Source organism: Triturus cristatus, chromosome 4_1 (assembly GCF_964204655.1).
Source record: "Triturus cristatus chromosome 4_1, aTriCri1.1, whole genome shotgun sequence".
Lineage (NCBI taxonomy): Eukaryota > Metazoa > Chordata > Amphibia > Caudata > Salamandridae > Triturus > Triturus cristatus.
Window position 1 is genome coordinate 1,257,146,950 of NC_140585.1, and position 20,649 is coordinate 1,257,167,598.

Consider the following 20,649-nt stretch of genomic DNA (forward strand, 5'->3'; position numbering starts at 1 on the left):
ACGATCTATCTGTATTTATGTTGTTCTCATTTTTTAAAGTATTTATCGCTTTGGGTGTAAACCTAAAACTATATTCTAGCAGAGATTGGCCTATTTGGGCTTTTTATTTCACCCCATATTGTTCCCTCACAGTCATTACCCTTATTGTCTACTTTTCACTGAGTTATTTTTCAGTGATTATAAATCATAATATCTTTATGTATTTATTTTATTTATTTGCAAAATTTTATTTAGCGCTGGCTAGACCCGTAGATATCAGAGCGCTTTACATGAGGATCAGCAAGTTAAAGATTACATAATTACTTCAGTTACAGATTCCAAGTATAGACATAAGAGAAAGATAGTGGGAAGGAAACATAAGGCGAGGAAAACAATGTCAGATGTCCGGCTGGGTAGGTGACGGCCGAGGGGGTGAACCAGGGCCAAACTCCTCTATAGCTTCATAGGACAGCTCCACTCGGCATCGGCCAAGGTTGTTCGGATTCCACAGTGAGAACAGACAGACAAAAAACATGCTATTACACGATAACATAATTATTTTCGCGTTACGTAGCAAAAACAAAACGTCTTATGTGGAGTGGAAGGTAGAGGGGGGAAAGGTAAACAGGGGAAAAAGGAATACAGATAGCGCCAGGTAGACCAGAGGGGGAAAGGGACTTCAGGGGAAACAAGCAGTCAAAGTGAAAGATAGACAAGACCGTGAAGCACCGTTAAGAACAATGTCCGATGTCCGGCTGGGTAGGTGACGGCCGAGGGGGTGAACCATGGCCAGACTCCTCTATAGCCGCATGGGTAACGGCCATTGGTATTTGGGATCAGCGGTAATTACAAACAGATTTGGTTTTTCACCCATGGGGCATCATCATACTTCAATTGAAGGCATCGGTACCGGTGTAATTGGAAAACACTCTTCGCTCCGTCCTCCCGCTAGCCTAAGTCTGTAGATTGATTGTGGGACAACCCATCGTTCTTGCCTTCAGGCCTCTAGTCTCTAGATCTAGGATCAAGGTAAGTATGTGGGGGAGCCCCACCGCATCTCCAGGCTAGAAGCACCCAAGCCAGAAATAGTCCGTGTGTCCAGGTCAGGCCACCAAGCTATTGCGCCATCAGGAGTTCCACACTTGGGCACCACACAATTTATGCCGCTTTTTTCGGTGGCATAAGGGCTGTGTTGTAGGCCTTCCTCTCTTGGGCGGGCAGCCCCCTCTCTGCTTTGCGGCCCCTTTGTGTAGGCCGATGCCAAGTAGTGGTTGTCAGGCGTGAGCCGAGTCAATGGTGGTCTTGCCAAGTTCAGCCTGAGGTGGCCATCTTAGGGTCAGGTGTGTGGTATAGCTTTGTTTGTGGCAGCGCAAAGTGCATCATCCTTTTCACCTAGCACTTACGGTGTTAGATGCTTCCGATCTATGGCTTTCTATGTCTGTCCCCTAGACTAGTAGCCAGTGTAATTAATTGTTCCCCTATCGTGAGCGAGACCTCCGCCTGGACGCCAGTCTGAGGTCAGGCGTGACTTCCAACCTTCCAATCAACTTAGGACTCATATGGTCCCGGTGCGGTGTTGCTTAGAGCAGGGAGTCCACTCCGCCTCATTTACCGGGCCCCGCTCACCTCCTTAGCGCAATTTGAGTCAGGTGAGGCGCCGCTATGTCGTGAAGCTCTGCTCTGGGACCGCGTGTCCCCTCAGCTGCGAGTGCACTGCATCGTAGGGGGGAGCCCCAAGGCGGAGTCACCATTATCCTTGTACTGGACCCGCTGCCGGATTCCTTCCCCGCCGCCTGGTCACGGCGATGATCACAGCATTCAGATTAGGTTTATGTGGCTCAGGTTTGTGTCATTACATTTTCCTCTAGGACTTTGCCGGGTACTGGCTAGCCTGTGAGCATTGTGCAGCTCTGCCCCGGGCCATTAGCTCGGGTGCTTATGGAGCATCTCGGCCAGGCGCCATTTTAAAGTCAGATGCCCAGCTTCAATCACTCCTGGCCGCCTCTGAAACTTCGTTGGTGGAGATGCTCTGGCCCCCAGACTTGTTAAGACCTCTTTCGCAGCCGCCACAGACCCGGGGCATCAACGTTCTCACTTCTGAGTATGGCCATGTCTGAATATGTGGTATATTTACAGGTTTTTCTCACAACATCTTCACCTGTGGCTGTTCCTGAAGAAGGCATGGGTTCACGCCAAAACGCACGTAGAAGAGTAATTGCAGATAGAAGAGTAATTGCAGATTTTGATGCACTATGCAACAGATGAATTGCAACTAATAGAAAGAAGAAAACAATTCTTTGAATTACTACATATCGCAATTTTAACTTGTATATATATATTTGAATTGTTTTGTATTATATGATATGTAATGTGTTTGCATTTGATTCGTCATGTATTATATGTATCTATTTGTATGTTTATTATTCTTGTAAAAAGTTGATTTTTCAGCTTTATGAAATTGTTGCGAATTTATCTGTTATCTGTGATCTTTTCTCTTTTGTTCATAAAAATATTTAAATGACGCATACCCCATATGGGATACATTTTGTAATAATGTTTTCTGTCCTATGAGACAATAATAAATTAACAAATATTTATTGACAAAAAAATAAAAAAGAACCATAAATACAACAAATAATTTATTCACACATGGTTTATTGTGTGATTTTATAATATTCTATTGGTTGCCAAGGGGTTTTTCATTGCATTGTTCTATGGTTCCCTGCCGTTGGGACCGCGAGCTTTCTTCAGAGGTCCTTATTTCTTTAAATGGGTGTTGGAGCACTTTACATCACACACATACAGAGATAACTGGGGTGGGCGTAAAACTATGTGGAATTCCGCGGAGTTCCGCTTCACTCTGGTTAAGAGAGCAGTGTAAGGCGGGCAAATATTTACACTGCTCTAAAATGACGGACCTTCCTAAAAACTGTACTTTGCACCTCAAAGAAATCAATCCCTAGGGGATGGAGGGCCTATGTCATAGGAACATCCAGAATTCTCACTCTACCAGTGATCAGTAGCAGTAGCATCAGCAGCGGAACATATTGGAAATTAGAAGATGAAAGGCTCACCACTAGTGCTCTGTTCCCCTATGGAGCCCACGCTTCAGTGCACTTTCACAAGCCCCTGAAGTAATATTGTGGCTGAAGCCCCAGGGCCCACAGAAGTTAGTGCCCAAGAATAAACAGAATGGCTGAGGCTCAGTGTCAATTGATTTAGCAATTTGGCCCAATATGATCGACGGAGGCACCCAAATTACCAGTGGATTTTATGGCATGACACAGAGGCCAACATTATGCAAATCTCCTTTATTGCCACAGCTCAGCAGCAACAATTGAAGAATACAGAACTTCAATGAACATTCCAACATGCTATAAAGCCCCACCACTAGCAGTCATCTATCTTCTTTGTTGCTGCTGCTCACAAAGATAAGTACTATCCTTTATGAGCTTAAGCTCTCTTTTATTACTTACATTATTAACTTCAAGCAAGCTGTTTATTTATACAGTATATGTAGCTTATATGTAGTTTTAAGAGTACTATCCAGAGTACTTTGTGTTTTCCTAATTTTTCTCCCCTCTTCTTATATCTTTAACTTTTAAATCTTTCTTTCTCCGGATTTGGGCAAAACGAATGAACAAGTTAAAACCCTGGACCTCAAGACCACGGGCCTCGCCGCTGATGTCTCGGAACTACAGACCGAGGTCCGTAAGTTGCGGACCGAGAGTGATCTCGCCGCCCGTCGGCTGGAGGACTTTCAGAGCCGGGCCAGGCGCAACAACGTGCGCGTTATAGGGGTCCCGGAGTCCTCGGACGAGACTTCTGTAGACCTGCTAGTGGAGGACTTGGTGCTTAATCATCTGCAGCCTAAGGGTCTTGGAAAGTTTTTCGCAGTTGAGAGGGCACATAGGGTGCCGGGTGGTAGGCCCAAGGTGGGAGCCCCACCGAGGCCGATTGTCGCCCGGCTCTTTAATTTTCGAGATCGGGACGCTATCCTGCAAGCATCGAGGGTGACGGACCCGGTCCCCTTCCAGAACGCTTCGGTGAATTTCTATCCTGACTTCACCCAGCAGGTGCAGAGGCAGAGGCAGGGCTTCCTGGGGGTGAAGAGGCGGCTTCGGGAGAGGGAACTGAAATATGCCATGCTCTTCCCTGCGAGACTACGTGTGGTGTACGAAGACCGAACATTCTTTTTTGAGTTGCCTGTCATGGCCGAGGAATGGCTGGACGCTCTGCCCCGACGACGGACGGGAGAGGACACTGCCGCAGATGGGGACAGTGGCCGGGATGAACAAGTTTGATGTCTTCGGAACCGGACTGACTCGCTTTGACTCCAGTTAATGACTTGAACAGAATGCAGTAAATACGGAGGGTTGTGGGAGGACGAGGGGAGCTCTTTCCTCCCTTAGGGTACTTTTTGTAGATTTTGGGTTCGGTAGGGCGACAGGCACACTGCAAGTTGGGGGGGCTTTGTAAGCTGCAGCAGGGGTGCAGGGTGGGGGGGATAGTTGGGATTTTGGGTTCGTTGTTGGGGGGTTTGTTTATGCAAGGCGTATTGACTATTTTCAGGGCTGTTCCATGGTGGCTCTTCGGGTGTGGGGTGGGCCTCCTTACGTTTGGGGATGGGGGGTAGGGGTTTAAGTGTTATTAGCTGGAATGTTAATGGTTTGGGGGATCGCATTAAGCGCGGGATTGTTTTGCAATTCTTGAAACGGTCATTACCGGATGTCGCCCTACTGCAGGAGACGCACCTTATAGGTAACATGTGCTATGCTCTTAATAGGAAGGGTTGTAAATTCGTAGCACATTCGGGATTTTCCTCTGGGTCCAGGGGTGTGGGCATCCTAGTCAGAGCCTCGCTACCATTTGAGGTGGACTCCACCATTGTTGACGATAGGGGGAGGTTTGTGGCGGTGGCGGGGCGGAGGGAAGGAAGAACTTTGGTTTTAGTTTCGGTTTATGTCCCGCCGGCCCTGCAGGCCTCCACGTTTACAGATCTGGGTAGGGCTTTGCTGGATCTCCCGGGGGGTATGCTTGTGGTGGGGGGTGACTTCAATGCTGTCGGCTCTGGGCTGCTGGATAGATACCCGCCCAGAGACACGGGGGGGCTCAGAAGTGGCTTCCAGACTTTCTTGACACACTTGGCCTGATAGACTGCTGGAGGCTCCTGCACCCCACACAGAGCCAATACACCTTCCACTCCGGAGCGCATGGTAGCCTCTCTAGGATTGATTACCTGCTCACTCTGGCTGCGCACGCCTCAATGGTGTCCGAGGCCAGGCACATGGCGCGTGGTATATCGGACCATTCGCCAGTGTGGGTCAGGCTGGATGTTGGCCGTGAGGGAGGGGGAAGAGTGGCTCCTATTAACCCTTGGTACTTCCGAGACCCCAAGATGCGCAGCGCACTGGTGAAGACAGTTAAAACATTTTTCAAGGATAATCAGGGATCCGTGGACTCGGCAGTGTCGCTGTGGGAAGCGTTCAAGACCGTGCTGCGCGGGGAGGCTCTCTCCCTTGTAGTGGCGGCCAAGCGGCGGAGAGATGGCGAGGTCATGCAGGTTGAGGAGGAGATTGTGGATTTGGAGGGAGCGCTAGAGGAGGAGGTTACAGAGGCCTCACTGCATGAGCTGAGCTTGAAGCAAGCCGAGTATAAGGACCTGGTGACGAATGTCGCTAAGACCCTCAGTAGGGAACAGCAGGGCCGTTTGTATGATGTTGGTGACAAGGCCGGGAAACTCCTAGCTTGGCTGGACAAAAAAGAACGGGTTAATAGAGTAGTGCCGGAGTTGACGGGAGAGGGGGGAGAGGTGATTGTGGAACCTGAGAGGATTGTGCAGTGCTTCATGGACTATTTCCGTATGGTTTATACCTCAGTGTCGGATAGGCCGCCCGAGGACTCGCGTGACCTCTTGCGTGATATTGCTATGCCCTGTCTTTCCGATGTAGATAGGGACGATTTGGACGGAGACATAACGGTCGATGAGGTGGCGGGAGCTATCCGCGCGCTGAACTCGGGCAAGGCCTCGGGCCCGAACGGCTTGCCAATTGACCTGTATAAGCTGTTTCCGGATATGGTTGCCCCTCACCTGCGCGCCATGTTCGTGGAGGCGCGGGGGAGTGGGACACTCCCGTTGGATCAGCGACTGGCGACGATTGTTGTTATACATAAAGATGGTAAACTCCGAGATAAGTGTGCCTCATATAGGCCTATCTCCCTTCTTAACGCCGAGCCGAAGATTCTGGCTAAAGTCCTGGCGGCCCGATTGGTCAGGGTGATTGGAGACTTGGTCCACCCGGATCAATCCGGTTTTATTCCGCATCGTAACACCGCGTTAAACCTTCGGCGCCTTCATGGCGTGATCGCCAGGGCGGGCACGCTGCGTGAACCAGCCGTTGTGGCGTCTCTCGATGCCACGATGGCCTTTGATACGGTGGAATGGGCATATTTGTGGGCGGTGCTGGCCAAGTTCGGCTTTGGCCATGGCTTTGTGAGCTGGGTGAGGTTGCTGTATGAGGGACCCCTTGCGAGTGTGGTGGTAAATGGCCGGGCGTCGACTCCGTTTCAGCTTGGGAGGGGCACTCGGCAAGGTTGCCCCCTGTCGCCATTGTTGTTCGCCCTCGCCCTTGAGCCATTGGCGGCGTGGATACGCTGGAACCCGGATATACGGGGACTTAGATGGTCGCCCGAACACGAGGACCGCATTTCGCTATATGCTGATGACATCCTGTTGTATCTTGCCTCGCCCAAGAAATCACTGATAGTGGTCTGTGACGTTCTTACATCTTTCGGTAGGAATTCGGGTCTCGTCATCAACTGGAGTAAATCGTATTTATATGTTCTGAGTGGCGAGGTTCCACCGATCCCGCGAACTTGTTCAATCCAGATCGCTCAGCAGGGCTTCGTGTATTCGGGGATCTTTATCTCCACGGACTCCGCTTTGCGGTATGAGAGGAACCTGCTCCCTCCCTTGGCGCGACTGCGGCGGGATGTAGAGGGCTGGCGGAGGCTGCCGCTCTCCCTCGTTGGGCGCGCTGCCTTGTTCAAAATGATGTCTCTTCCCCGGTTCCTCTACGCATTGCAGAATACTTTAGATTGGGTACCGGCCAAATACTTTCGGGAGATCGAAAGCCTCCAACGAACGTTGTTGTGGGACGGGCGGCCTCGAATAGCAATTGCTAAGTTGACGCTACCATGGTATGATGGGGGTATTGCGCTTCCAGACATCCGACGCTACTATTGGGCCACCCAGCTGAGCGCGATTAATCATGGTCTCTATGGCCCTGCCCTCAGCCCTGGTTATGCCATGGATAGGTGGTTGCTGCGTGGTGGTAACTATCACAGGGCGTTGTACTCGCGGTCTCTGGACTCGTCCCTCACGGGGCCTACTGGGGTGGCGGTGCGTGTGTGGAAGATGGCAACTGACTCGCTGGGCTGGAAGGATAGGCTCACCCTTGCTACCCCGTTGTTTGAATCTGAAAGATTGGGCAGGCTTTGGCATACGAACGGTTTTGACAAATGGGACCTGATCGGCATCTCCAGGGTTGGAGATGTGCTGATTAAGGGGAGGGTGAAGTCCTTTGAAGAGTTGCAGACGGAGTATGAGCTGGGGGCTTCCGAGTTTTTCCGCTATGTTCAGGTGAGTCATGCCCTCCGGTCAGTCCTCGTGGAGGGTGAGAAGGTGTCTGAGTTTTCTCCTTTGGAGGACCGGATCCTTGATGGCCATATGCCTGAGAGCACGATCTCGCTCATCTACAAGAAATTGATAAACGTCCGGGCGGATGCGCTTCTGGGGCTGCGGGACCAGTGGACTAGGGATGGACTCGAGCTGGATGATGAGGATTGGCAGTCTGCTGTTTCCTCTCCCAAGGAGGTTGCGATCCCGTCGCGTCTGAGGTTGGTGCAGCTCAAAATACTGCATCGAGTGTATGTGACGGGGCCAAGGCTGGTTCATATGGGTTTCTCTGAGGAAGGCCTAGTAGGAGGGGATGCGGTATGGTGAGTACCTTCCTGCATATCATCTGGGAATGTGGTGTCATCGCGGAATTCTGGAGGAGAGTCCATGCAGTGATGGGGGAGGTGACTGGCATTGCTATGCAGCCGGAAGCGCGGTGTTGTCTCCTGAATGTCTGGGGGCCCACTGATCACAATGCGGCGCAGACCCAATGGGTGACTCTGGGTAACATGGTCGCTAAGAGAGATATAGCGCGATTGTGGGGCTCCGTGGGGCCCCCCACATTGACCGCGTGGAAAGAAAATATGGATTGGAGTATGCTCAGGGAGAAGACAGTGTATTGCGCTAGAGGCCGCCCTCGGAAGTGGCACGCCATCTGGGGGAGGTGGAATCAATATAGGGGGGGAATATGTCTTGCCCCTGATTTGGATCCCCCCGAGGAACAACTTTCTTCTTGATATTCTTTCCAGCTCAGTATATAAGATGTGATGATTAATTGACTGCTTGGGCCTCTGCTGTCCCCCTTCTTTCTCTTATCATAGAACTGTGACTGTTAGATGATTGGGGTCTGACCTCCCCTGGGGGGTTTCACCATGGGCACTCAGTGTTTTTTTGCCTTGCTGGGGTTTGTTGTGTGTTTGTGTTTATTTAAAAATGGAATCTTTTCACTGCTCCTTTAATGCAATGTGGACGCTTCTTTGTCCTTCTCTGTCGAAGCTGCCGAACCTCCGGGTTGTCGGCTGAATAGCTGTGTCCAGACTCTTGACGAAATAAAGGTTTTTTATTAAAAAAAAAAAAAAAAAGAAAAAATCTTTCTTTCTCACTTTTACTTTTTAAACTCTACCTCCGGTTTTATTTTGAACCGAAATCCTCCCTTTTTCATAGCACCCATTCCTATCTTTTTTCCCCCTTTCAGGCGTTGCTTACTTTTAAAAATGCTTCAGGCTACCGGCCTTACGCGCGCCACCACCACAAGGCTCTTCACGCGCCTTCATGCTTCCCTGTAATGCGTCCCTGCTATGAATTCCCGGAACCCCTCACACTCCGAGACACGCTCTCCCTGCTAAGAAGGCAGGGTGGAGATCACAGTCACAAGCAGGGACCGGCATTTCATTTGGAGCCCTCAGTACATTTGGGGAGGACGGCCGCCTCAGCGCATAGAGCGCATTAGAGGAAAGGAAGGGGCCACGCATGCTAGATACATGCATGGCCGCCATTTTAGATGATTGGGACAACTCAACAGTCCCTAATACATACTCCATTTTAGGAAGTAGGGATTAAAACGATGACAGTTACCGGCTCTATCTCCCAAGCCCAGTCAGCTGTTTGGCAGTCAGCCGTTCTACTATTAACGATCGCCTGATTTTTTCACTCGTTCCTTATGTTAGGTAGGATAGTTTAAAAAAAAAAAAGGGCAAATGCTTTTAGGATAAAAATACTTCAGATAATTTAGGATACCCTAATTATTTAATTTATTATTTAAATATTCTTACCCCACCAACATTATGTTGGCATCCTCTCCTCAATTAAATATAGAGGATAAATTAGAGGAATTAGTTAATAAGGCACTAGAGAAAGTTTTAGGTTCCCTTGATGAAACTATTAACAAAAAAATCGAAAACATCTCCAATAAAACAAGGCCATCTACTAGTGGCCAAGAAGGGGCAACTAAGGCCCCATGAAAGAGGGCTTCTGGAGGAAATATACCTAAAGGGGCAAAGAAAATTAAAACCTCCAGCCCCTCATCACGCTGTTTAGGCGGTGACAAGACTGGTGCCTCGGTCACCCCAGTTGGGCAAGAGAAAGGCCCTGAGCTCCCTATCGCCATCGACAGTGATGATGATTTCGAACCAGAAATCAAGCTTTCATGCTCTTCTGAGTTCGACACTGATGTCGAAGAGGTCGAAGTAAGAGGAATGGGAAGCTCCGAGGAGGCACTCAAAGCCTTGTGATCCAAAATGGGTATTGTGGATCCGTTTGGTGATGAGATGTTCGACCCATTATTAATTAAACACCCCTTATCTCCGGAGTGGACTCCTTCACAACACATGGCGGACTACCTCTCTTTTTGGTTGAGGAAAGAAATTCCCAAAGAGGTTAAGTCCAAGCTATGTTCCGAATGCCCACGTCCATCTTTGCCTGACAAAGTGGCAATGACGCCCGAACTTGACCCCAAGGTGGTAGCCTTTATATCTAAAAATGCTAAAAACCCTAGGAAAGGTATGGACAAAGGACTAAAGTCCTGTCAAGACCGCCTTCTCGATACTATAGGCCCACTCACAAAAATATTTGAGATGGCCGAGTCAGCATACCTAGGGGATACCCCAATCGACCCTAAAGAACTAAGACAGTGGGCTCAGAGGGTAATATGCCTGATTGGAAATGCCAATACTGCAATCTCCACCGAGAGCCCCAAAGGGGTCTTACTTAAGATTGATCCTAAACCTATTGAACTAGCTAATAAAGATGGAGGGCCTAGTTCTCAGGGTCTACTCTTTGGAGAAGATTTTATTAAGGAGATGGCTAAATATGTTGGAGTCTTTAGCTCCATCCAAAAATCACAAAAGGAAATTAAAAAGTTCTTTCACAATAGGGTTTTTGGCAGGGCCAGGAGAATGCAGGTTCGTTATCCTGGCCATGGACTACCTCCCTCAAGACCCTTCCTGGGCTGTGGCGGAAAATTCCAGAATACCTACGGCATCCAGCATTTCTACCCTCAAAGACAGAGGAATCGTGGACGTCCCTTCAGAGGCGAACGGAGACAGCTCTCTTTTTCCTCAGGTCGGAACCTTGAAAGACAATTCAGATACACCTTCAAGGGTGGAAGGGAGATCACGCCAATTCGCTGGCAATTGGAACATAGTAACTCAAGATCCATGGGTCTTGAATACAGTGAAGGGTTACAAGATAGATTTCCTCGACACCCCATCACAGACAAGTCACCCACAGGAAATGTCATTCTCACTCAAAGACAACAAACTGTTCTCTCAAGAGGTAAAGGACCTTTTAACAAAAGGGGCAATTATAGAGGGCACACAAATAGGCTTCCTCAGCAATATCTTCCGGGTAGAAAAGAAAAACAAGGAACAAAGACCAGCGATAAATCTAAAGGATTTAAATCATTGGGTAGTCTACCATCACTTCAAGATGGAAGGAATACATCTTTTAAGAGACATCTTTAGGAAAGGGGACTGGCTGACGAGACTAGACTTGAAAGACGCCTATTTGTGACAATCCCAATCTGGCGACCTCATCAAAAATTCCTCCAATTCACATGGGAGGGAAGACTTTATCAATTTTGCAGTCTCCCTTTCGGACTTTCGTCCGCTCCTTGGTGTTTCACCAAGGTTCTACGCCCTGTGACTACTTGGCTCAGGGAAAGGGGAGTGAGACTAATTATATATCTCGACGACATCCTTATAATGGCTCAATCAAAACAGACCGTTTCCCTTCATACAGACCTCGCAATACGACTCTTAGAACATCTAGGGTTTGTTATACACAAGAAAAAATCTTGCATGATACAAAGCCAACAGACACAGTTCCTGTGATTTGTGGTAGATACAATAAAAGCAGAACTGAAATTACCAGGAGACAAAGTAAGGAAATTAAGAAAAGAACGAAGAAAGATACTTTCAAAAAGGAATTCTCCCCTAAGAATCCTAGCAAGGATCCTGGGTCTTCTATCCACTAATTCAGGCTATTTTCCCAGGCCCATTACACTGTCAAGCACTGCAGAGGCTAAAGGCAGGGGCTCTGAGATGAACACAATCGTATTCCCAGATGGTCTCTCTAGATCAAGAGTCAAGGAGGGAACTCCTTTGCTGTTTCAAGAATACGGAGGCATGGAATGGCAGAGCGATTTTTGGGGAAGAACCAGACCTAATAATAGAATCGGGTGCGAGTTTGGAAGGATGGGGAGCGAGATGTGGGAACTCCTCAACAGGGGAACGATGGACAGATCAAGAGAAGAAATTGCATATCAACTGCTTAGAATTACTAGCAGGTTCATTTGCAATTTGCTGCTTCACCCAGAAGTCAGTGAATTGTTGTATAATGTTACGTATGGCCAATGTGTCAGCAGTTTGGTATGTCAACAAGCTGGGTGACCCCATTCCAAGGGTCCATCGGATCTGGAGAAGGGTTTCAGGGGATACTGCTTGAACAAAGGAATATCAGTTATAGCAGAACACATTCCTGGTTTGAGCAATGGTGTAAGGGACTGGTTCCCAAGGAATTTCAAAGAATCCAGCAACTGAAGACTAGACAGACAAATATTCTTGAATATCCAATCCAGATGGGGCCTCTTCAGGACAGACTTGTTTGCAGACCGATTGAACACTCAATTGAAAGAGTTCTACAGTTGGAGACCAGTTCCTCAAGCTCTGAAGGTAGATGCTTTCCTCCAAGATTGGAGAGGTTTAGCTCCCTATGCTTTCCCGCCATTTGCAATGCTGCCTCGCCTACTCCTTCATGCTCGATGTTACAAAGAGAGGATAATAGTGATAACTCCCCTTTGGAGATCACAAGCCTGGTTTCCAAACGTCCGGGAAATGAGCATAGACTTCCCTATTTTAATTCCTTCGTTCAGAGAGTTACTCCTAGATACAGCGGGAGACATCCATCCTTTTGTAGAACAGAGTCTTCTGGTCCTGACGGCATGGAAGATTTCAGGAGACAGTGGTGAATCCCAGGGCTTTTGACAGATGCATGCAGACTCATATCTGAGTCATGGGCATCTGGAACAAGGAAGGCATATAGATTGGCATGGAACAAATGGGTTTGCTGGTGTTTTCAACGAGGTTTTGATCCGGTTCCAACTGATCTAGTACATTGCGCAAACTATCTTTCAGAACTGTTTACATCCAGTCTGTCTTACAGAACTGTTAATGTTTATAGATTTGCTATATCTGCGGGTCACTCTTTAGCGAATGGTGTTTCTGTGGGTCAGAGCTTACCAACTAAAAAGATTATGAGAAGTATGAGAGTATTAAATCCTCCAACCACTAAATATACCGCTCTATGGGATGTTAGGGATGTGTTACGAACCCTAACCTCCTGGGGCGAGAATTCCACTCTTTCCTTAAAACACATTTCATATAAACTTACTGTTTTATTATGTCTAGTATCATTCAGAAGAATTTCAGATGTCAAAGCAGTAGATATTTCTAGCAGGGCTTTCCAACCAGAAGGTGTTTGCTTTTACCTCAAGAAGAGAACCAAAACGATGTCTTCTTATATCTTTCACCCCTTCTTTCCTCAGAATGAAAGACTCTGTGTGGTTAAATGCCTGAAAGAGTACGAAAAGAGAACTAAAAGTCTCATAATGAATCCGAGTCTATTATTAATTTCTCCCAGATCTCCTCATAAGGGAGTTTCTTCACCAACGTTGGCAAGATGGGTGAAGGAAGTGATGTATTAAAGCGGTGTTGATGTCTCTATTTTTGGAGCACACTCCCTCAGAGGTGCATCAGCTTCTAAAGCCTTTACTCTTGGAGGGACGCTGCAAGAAATCCTTAGGGCAGCAGACTGGTTGAACGATAGTATGTTCAAAAGTTGTTATTTCAAACCAATCTCTAATGTGATTGATAATGTTCTTAATGCACTTTAAACTTGCATAATGTTGGGCTCCGTGTCATGCCATAACATGTAGATTTTTCAAAGCCTGCTGGGCAGAAAATCTGGATTTTATTAAAGACAAGGAGGCTAATATTATCCCTCCACTTTTTCAATGTATCCCACCCTGATGTTTATGATATTATTTGAGATATTACGGGAATCTATTCTTTTTTCTTTCAGAATAAGAATCCTTTTCTCTCCTGATCTCAAGTTGGAGGACGTTTCTTCAATTGAAGTTTGATCTCTTCTCGTTGTATTATATTGTTCACAGTTTAACAAAGAAGGAAGATGGCTGCTCCTGGGGGACTTTATAGTATGTTGGAATGTTCATTGAAGTTCTGTATTCTTCAATTGTTGCTGCTGAGCTGTGGCAATAAAGGAAATTTGCATAATATTAGCCCCCGTGTCTTTAATAAAATCCAGATTTTCTGCCCAGCAGGCTGTGAAAAATCTAAATTCTCTCTCTGAACCACACTGCAAGCCTACTGGACCTCAAGCTAAGGAAGAGGGCCTTTCCCTTGCTGGCTCTAAGAGTGGTGTCTGGGAGGAAGTGAACAGCATAGAGCGGTCACTAAAAACTCCGGGTCGTTGGTTCTTTGAAACAAGTTATTATCACTGCCATTTGTCAATCATAAAACAGGACACTAACACTCAGCAACAACAGCCCAACATTCATTTTAATGAAGCAATTTGGCATGGCCGGGAGGGGAAATGCCGTTGGTGTGTCATACAAATCGTTACTGTCCCTATTTACCGGAAGTTATGCATTGTTCGCATCATGCAGTGTAATACAGAGCTACGAATGCAGGCCTTTAAAATGGTAGTAAATTCAACCTGTCACAGTGATCGCATTGTGAAGTGCGAGAGTCCGTACTACCTTCAATGAATATGGGACAATTAACACTTCAATGAGGCACATCTCATGGCGTATACCGGCAATTCTAAACTTAGTGTTCTCTATTTAAATGAAACTAAGTTCATGTTCAAATGCTTCAGGGCTCGATCGTGTGGATTCTCCCATGGCAGGATCTCTCAGTGACTAGCTCCCATGCCATTTCCAAATGTTTTGTTTCTCCTCTTCCTTACAGTATATACACAGCATGCAATCCCTCAATGCGATTCAGGCACAGGTGTGGGTTCCCCCGCCCCCTTTCGCTCTCCCTCGTATCTACTCAATAGTAACTAACGGCTACGGCGGTCGACCTCAAATCTGGGGAACTGGGTTCGAGTCTCGGCAAGGATGCGCAACAGCCTGTGATTCTGGGCAAATCACTTAATCTCCCTGTGCCTAACAAAGAAATGAATCTGTCCTCATGTAACACAACTGGTCTTCGTGTAAAGCGCTATATAAAACTCAGTAAAAATACAAGTGCAGTTGCTGCGCTGAAGGAGTAGGGTTTAAACTTTCTCATGTGGCGAATATAGATCTGTAAATAGTGGGGTACTACTGTCTGGCTCACCCGCTTTCCATGTATCATCTGCGTCACCTGTTTTCTACTGCAGACTCTCTTTTTACTGTGAAACAAATTCACAAAGGCTCTGACTCCAATCTGCGGTAACAATGACACCGCCTCCATTTCAGATGCTAATTCTAAAACGTTCAAATCCCCTGCATCGCTTCCTGTGGGCTACTTCACTCACTGCCTGCCCAATGCAGTTTCCCAATGTTTTTTCTTTTGGTCTTCAGTTGGACACTGGAGCCGGTGTGTTTCTGATTGGCTCACACTGAGCTAGTTCTCATTGGCTGCAGGCATTGCAGTCTTGTCGTAACAAGGGGAGACGACTCCAATTGGCAAAAACACTGACATAAGTAATTGTTGCCCTGTAGTCACGGACATACAGAATATATTCGGTGGGGAATGCGCTTTTTTCTCAACTAATTTTTATCGGCCGGACCGCGTAAGAGTTCAGAGTTGGAGGGAAGTGTGCCCTGCTGTCGCCATGGAAAACAAAGTGTCTACAGCACGTGCTGCATGATTGAGAAGGACTGAGGGTGCGCAGAAAGAGGCATGAATCTAGGGGACCAGTAAACTCTGCTCTGACGGCCACTGGCGGAGATTTTTGGGTACACTGTGTGCTCCAAGCAGAGCATGGAGTGCCAAAACTCTGTGAACTCCACCGGCGGAGCGGAGTTTGCCGCACCCCCTTAGAGACAATGAATCATTCATGTGTAAATCAGTGTATAGAAAATGTTACATAAGGCGAAAGGGACTACAAGGTGTAAGATTCACATGCCATTTCTACTGGTAGGCGCTTCTTAAGAGAGCATGGTCTGGAGAAGCACAAACTCAGGATTCAGAAGTTAACACAGTGGATAGGGTTGCCTTTTAATGATAAGAATATATTTCTACGCATACAAATCTTTTTAGCAACATCAGGATAATGAAAGATTGGAAAAAAACATAACTTTCTAACCTGTACCATGCAGTTTGAATGCAGTTCTTTTGTGGCAGCTCATAGCTCACTGTGTTCGATTACAAATGTAACTTATGAACTGCACAGTAACAAAATAATTCCTGTGATAAAAGTGCACTGAGTAATGCACAGAATATATTGTTGTTTGATATGCATTGTACACGTTCTTTGCCACAGGCATATTAAACCTTGGTGCTACGTTAGATGAGTCAAAACTATCACTAGACAAAACTTACATCTCTCTCCAGCAGGTACATTAATCACCAGAGTTAACCTGACACTTTCATTGTTGCCCAAAAAGTAATGAATATACAAGGAACTTCCAGTGATTTTAAAACTGCTGCACAGTTACAAAACCGGTACCCCACCCTACCAGCCTCCCGGGAAAACGCCCGATGTCCAGTAAGGCCAGTCCAGCCTTGCCAGTTTCTCAGGATCCTTCACAATACAGTTTTCTTGCTTGTTTTTCATTAGTGATTAACCTGAGAACCATGTACTCACTTAGAATATATGAAAGTCTTTGTCTAAAGTCCTATAAAAGGAGATGTATTTCTCTGTTCCCCGGAACCCCTTATTCCCCACCTTCAGAAAGTGTATCTATATGGGATTTCATATACAAGTGTACTGAGTTCTTCATACATATGATTTGTATGCTTCCCTGCTACATTACCAATGGCATACTTCATGTGTCTAAATACATACTATATGTATCTTGCCTATTAACTCTTTATATAAAATTTCAACCGATAACTGCCATCTGTCATTCTTGACACATGTCTCAGTATTAATTCTTGAACGTGATCACAAATGTATTAGTGACAGGTCCAATCGGGGAGCACCAAAACTTGTATCGGGACTACACCACTCACGATCCTAGCTATTGGCGTGCCATTGATATGATATTTTAAGACAAGTTTGTGTGCCGACATTAGCCACTAGCCTACATCAGTTATAGCCAACTTAAACATGAAAAATACACAGTCAACATCAATTATGTGTTTACATGTGGTACAGCGTAAATTTGACCCCACCTTACATGTCACCAATACATAACCCAAAAGTGCATTTAGCACATGTTACCTGTGTGGCCAAACAACATTAAAATTAGATGTCGCACTTCACATAATTATTGAAGTGTATTCACTGTAGAATTAGAGAATTCATACATAACACTATGGGCCAGATGTAGGTGGCTAAATACCGGTCGGTAACGCCGAAAATCTGCGAATTTCTGCGTTACCGACCGGTATTTAGCCATGTACAATGTAGGTAACACCAAAAGCCATCGCAAATAAGGAATCGGCAAAAATAAGGGAAACCAGTTACCGATTCCTTAATTTACGATTAGCAGACACCGAAACCCCCAAACACCGAATCGCTAAATAAGAAATCCTTAAAAACTCGCAAATCGATGTACCAAAAATCGGTAATACCGATTTTTCAATTTTTCGGTATTTAGGAGTCGCTAATTACCACTGACTCAAAGCAGGTGGTAATCAGGTGCACTGTATTTAAACAAGCCCCCAAAATGCAACAGTGTGAACACAATGGCGGCCCTCTACGTCATTGCAAGGCGGCTACATATGCAAGCAGCAGGACTGAGGATCTGGAGACGGGAGGAGCGCGTGTACAGACTGTGTGTTACACTGTTCCAACTGACTGAGGCTGAAATCCATGAGGTACAGGCTAGACCCTCAAACCATCCCAGACCTGATACGGGACCTCCACCCACTCCTGGAGCATCAGACACCAAGGGCGCATGCTATACCAAAAACATGTTCAGGTGCTCTGTAGCCTGCACCTACTTGCATCAGGTAGTTACCAGGGGTGATAGCTGTGGCAGGTGTGTCACAGAGTTGCCTGTCCCGTTTCTTCAGCACTTTCCTGGATGCCATGATGCAAAGAATGTATCACTACATACGTTTCCCCAGCACACAGGCGGAACTGCAGAAAACAAAGATGGATTTTTACCAAAAGGCACAGTTCCCACATCTAATAGGGTGCATTGATGGGACACACATACCAATCTGCCTACCTGCAGCTACAGAGTACATATATCGGAACCGCAAATCTACACATTCCAACAACGTGCAGGTAATATGCGATGCGGACCACATCATCACTGACATAGTAGCCAAATTTCCAGGGAGTACCCGTGACTCCTACATATTCAGGAACAGTGGGATCTACACACGTCTGGCTGGGGGCGAATTTGGAGAAGGATACCGTCTAGGTAAATCAATGTGACACACCCTGATGTATACCTTGGATGAATGTGTTGGTGACTGTTATTAATGGCACTTCCTTTCTCACTCAGGTGATAGCGCATATGCCGTGCGGGCATTTATCTTGACTCCATACCTCAAACCATCCACCCCAAGTGAGAGAAGATACAATGTGGCACACACATTTGGACTCTTAAAAATCAGGTTTCGCTGCCTCCACAAAAGTGGAGGTGCACGTCAGTACCGCCCCATCATCTGCTGTAAAATAATAGCAACATGTGCCATGCTGCATAACTTTGCCACAAAGAAAGGAACAGCAGTGGAATTAACTGACTCCGAGGACGAGGGTGAGGATTGTCCACAGCCAGAGCACAGTGCAGCAGGTGTGGCAGCAGCACCAGATGGGAGACACAGACGGGCTGAGATCACACGCAACTATTTCTGAGTAAGTAAGGAGACACAGCCAGTTACTGTAATTGTGTGACGGTGTTTTATTAGCATAGCACACCGCCACAACATGAAGGGCTTAACATGCCAGGCCAATATGCAATGCAGATTACAAAGGTGAAATGGGTTACATCACCCATTTCGCTATATCAAGTGATGGCTGGCATTACTTCCTGCGCCCACGTGCAGCACTGCTGCGTTCCCTGGGCACAGTGTCCTCACTAGCAGTGGGTCCTGTGGCAGCGCTGTGCTGTTCGCTGCGCCTCCTGGACTCGGTTATAGGGGGCGTGATGCTACTGCGGCTAGTTGCCTCTTCACTATCCCCCCTATCACCTGCACCTGTAGTGACTATCTGGTTAGTCTGTAGCACTTCCAGTGCACTGGTCATTGTGACCAGCCCCCTTGCCACGTCACGGCTGCAGTGGGCCATCTCCTCCTGCATGGCCACCGAGCGCCTGCAGAGTAGAGAGGTGGCAGTGGAGAGGCGGTTCACCACCTTAGTGTAGTTGTCAAGTTTCTGCCTCTCCCTGCGCCTTGCCAAACGGTCCTCATCCATTTTGCTGCACAGCAGCCTCACTGCCTCGGACATGTCCCTCATGCCCTCAGCCACAGTATTGTTAATGCTGCTGATGCCCTTCTCGATTTGCAGCATGTGTCTATTCATGTGTACCATCTGAACCTTGAGCATGATCCCCTCAAGACCGGCAAATACACTTTGATCCTCGCCCCGTGAAACTGGACTGGCTGCCATTTCTCTGCGGCGTCTGGCACCTATGTGGGCGCGCTCGGTGGGGGACTGTGTGCATGCACTGTTGGCATCCTCTGCCACCGTGGACTGTTGGCCTCCCATGCTGTCATCCTCGGGTACCTCCATCTGCTGGAGGCTAGCCACAGTATGCCTCCTGGCTCTCGGTGGTGGTGGCGGTGATGGGTGGTGGTGGTGATGCTGGTGATGGTGGTGGTGGTGGTGTGGTGTGTTCTGCAGGCAACAAGACCTCCTCCTCCTGTGTTCTCTCTCTCCCGGGTGCCTTTCCCGTGTCCCCTGCTGCAGCCCTGCACGATGGCTCGCCTGTGGAGACAGAATGTACATTTGCTCACTTGTCTGGCAGCATTTGCGTAATAATAAATTTCATGACTGCCAATCAAACTGACTGTCCTCTGCTTGCTAATTGCTGATGTGTGTCACATGCCTTTGGGTTCGGTTCAATGAACTGACTGTTATGATATGTGTTACTTCTGACTACATCTCCCATAATGCATTGCAGGTTTGTAGTAAAACATGTACTGGAGTGGGATTCATACTGCCGGATTGGGGTTAGGGAGTGGGGGGCACAGCATGCTGTGCATGCATCTTACCTTGCCTGTTGCCAGCTCTGGCTGAGCTGTCTGCATCCCCAATTCCACTCACACTGTCCGGCTGGAGGGTGGACTCCACCAGAAGATCCAGGGCAGTTAGTGCAGGTGCTGTGTTTCTCCCTCCACCTGTCTGGTTGGCTTGCTTCCTTCTCTCTGCCAGCCTCTCCTTTGCACACTTCCTGAGGTCATACCAGCGTGTTTTAAGCTCTTCAATGGAGCGCTGGGTTACTCCGATGGCATTGATCCTTTCCTGGATGACCAGCCATATCTGCCTCTTCTGAGATTCAGGCACATGCAGGGAATTCTTTCCAAACAGTTTGTCATGGTCCTTAGTAACCTCCTCAATAAGGACCTCCAGCTCCCTCTTACTAAATTTGTGTTTCCTCTTGCGTTCAGCTGCCTCCTTTTCCCTCTCTTGTTTGTCCATATCTTGGCTGTGATGTCAGCAAAAACTTGGAAGAGTTGCTCTTGGGTTGTTTGCTGTGCTCCCTGCCTCTCCCACAGCTTCAGGATCAGTGCAGGTGCATGGGTGTGGCCACTTCCTGGTTGAGGTAATGAGGGAGCACAGGATTGGCTGATTCAACAATTTCCGATTTTTAAAAACGACAGAATCGCTAATTACCGACTCTGTATTAAGGAATCGGTGATACC

General features: G+C 47.4%; 1 protein-coding gene across 1 annotated transcript; it reads right to left on the minus strand.

The window, feature by feature from the left end:
- Positions 1 to 13,079: 13,079 nt before the first annotated feature.
- LOC146856531 (t-SNARE domain-containing protein 1-like) lies at positions 13,080 to 20,425 on the minus strand. The gene is made up of 2 exons (XM_085651269.1): positions 20,051 to 20,425; positions 13,080 to 13,226 (listed from the first exon to the last, which is right to left on the minus strand). The coding sequence occupies exons 1-2, from the start codon at positions 20,423 to 20,425 to the stop codon at positions 13,080 to 13,082; spliced, it is 522 nt and encodes a 173-aa protein (XP_085507395.1).
- Between the last annotated feature and the right edge of the window lie 224 nt (positions 20,426 to 20,649).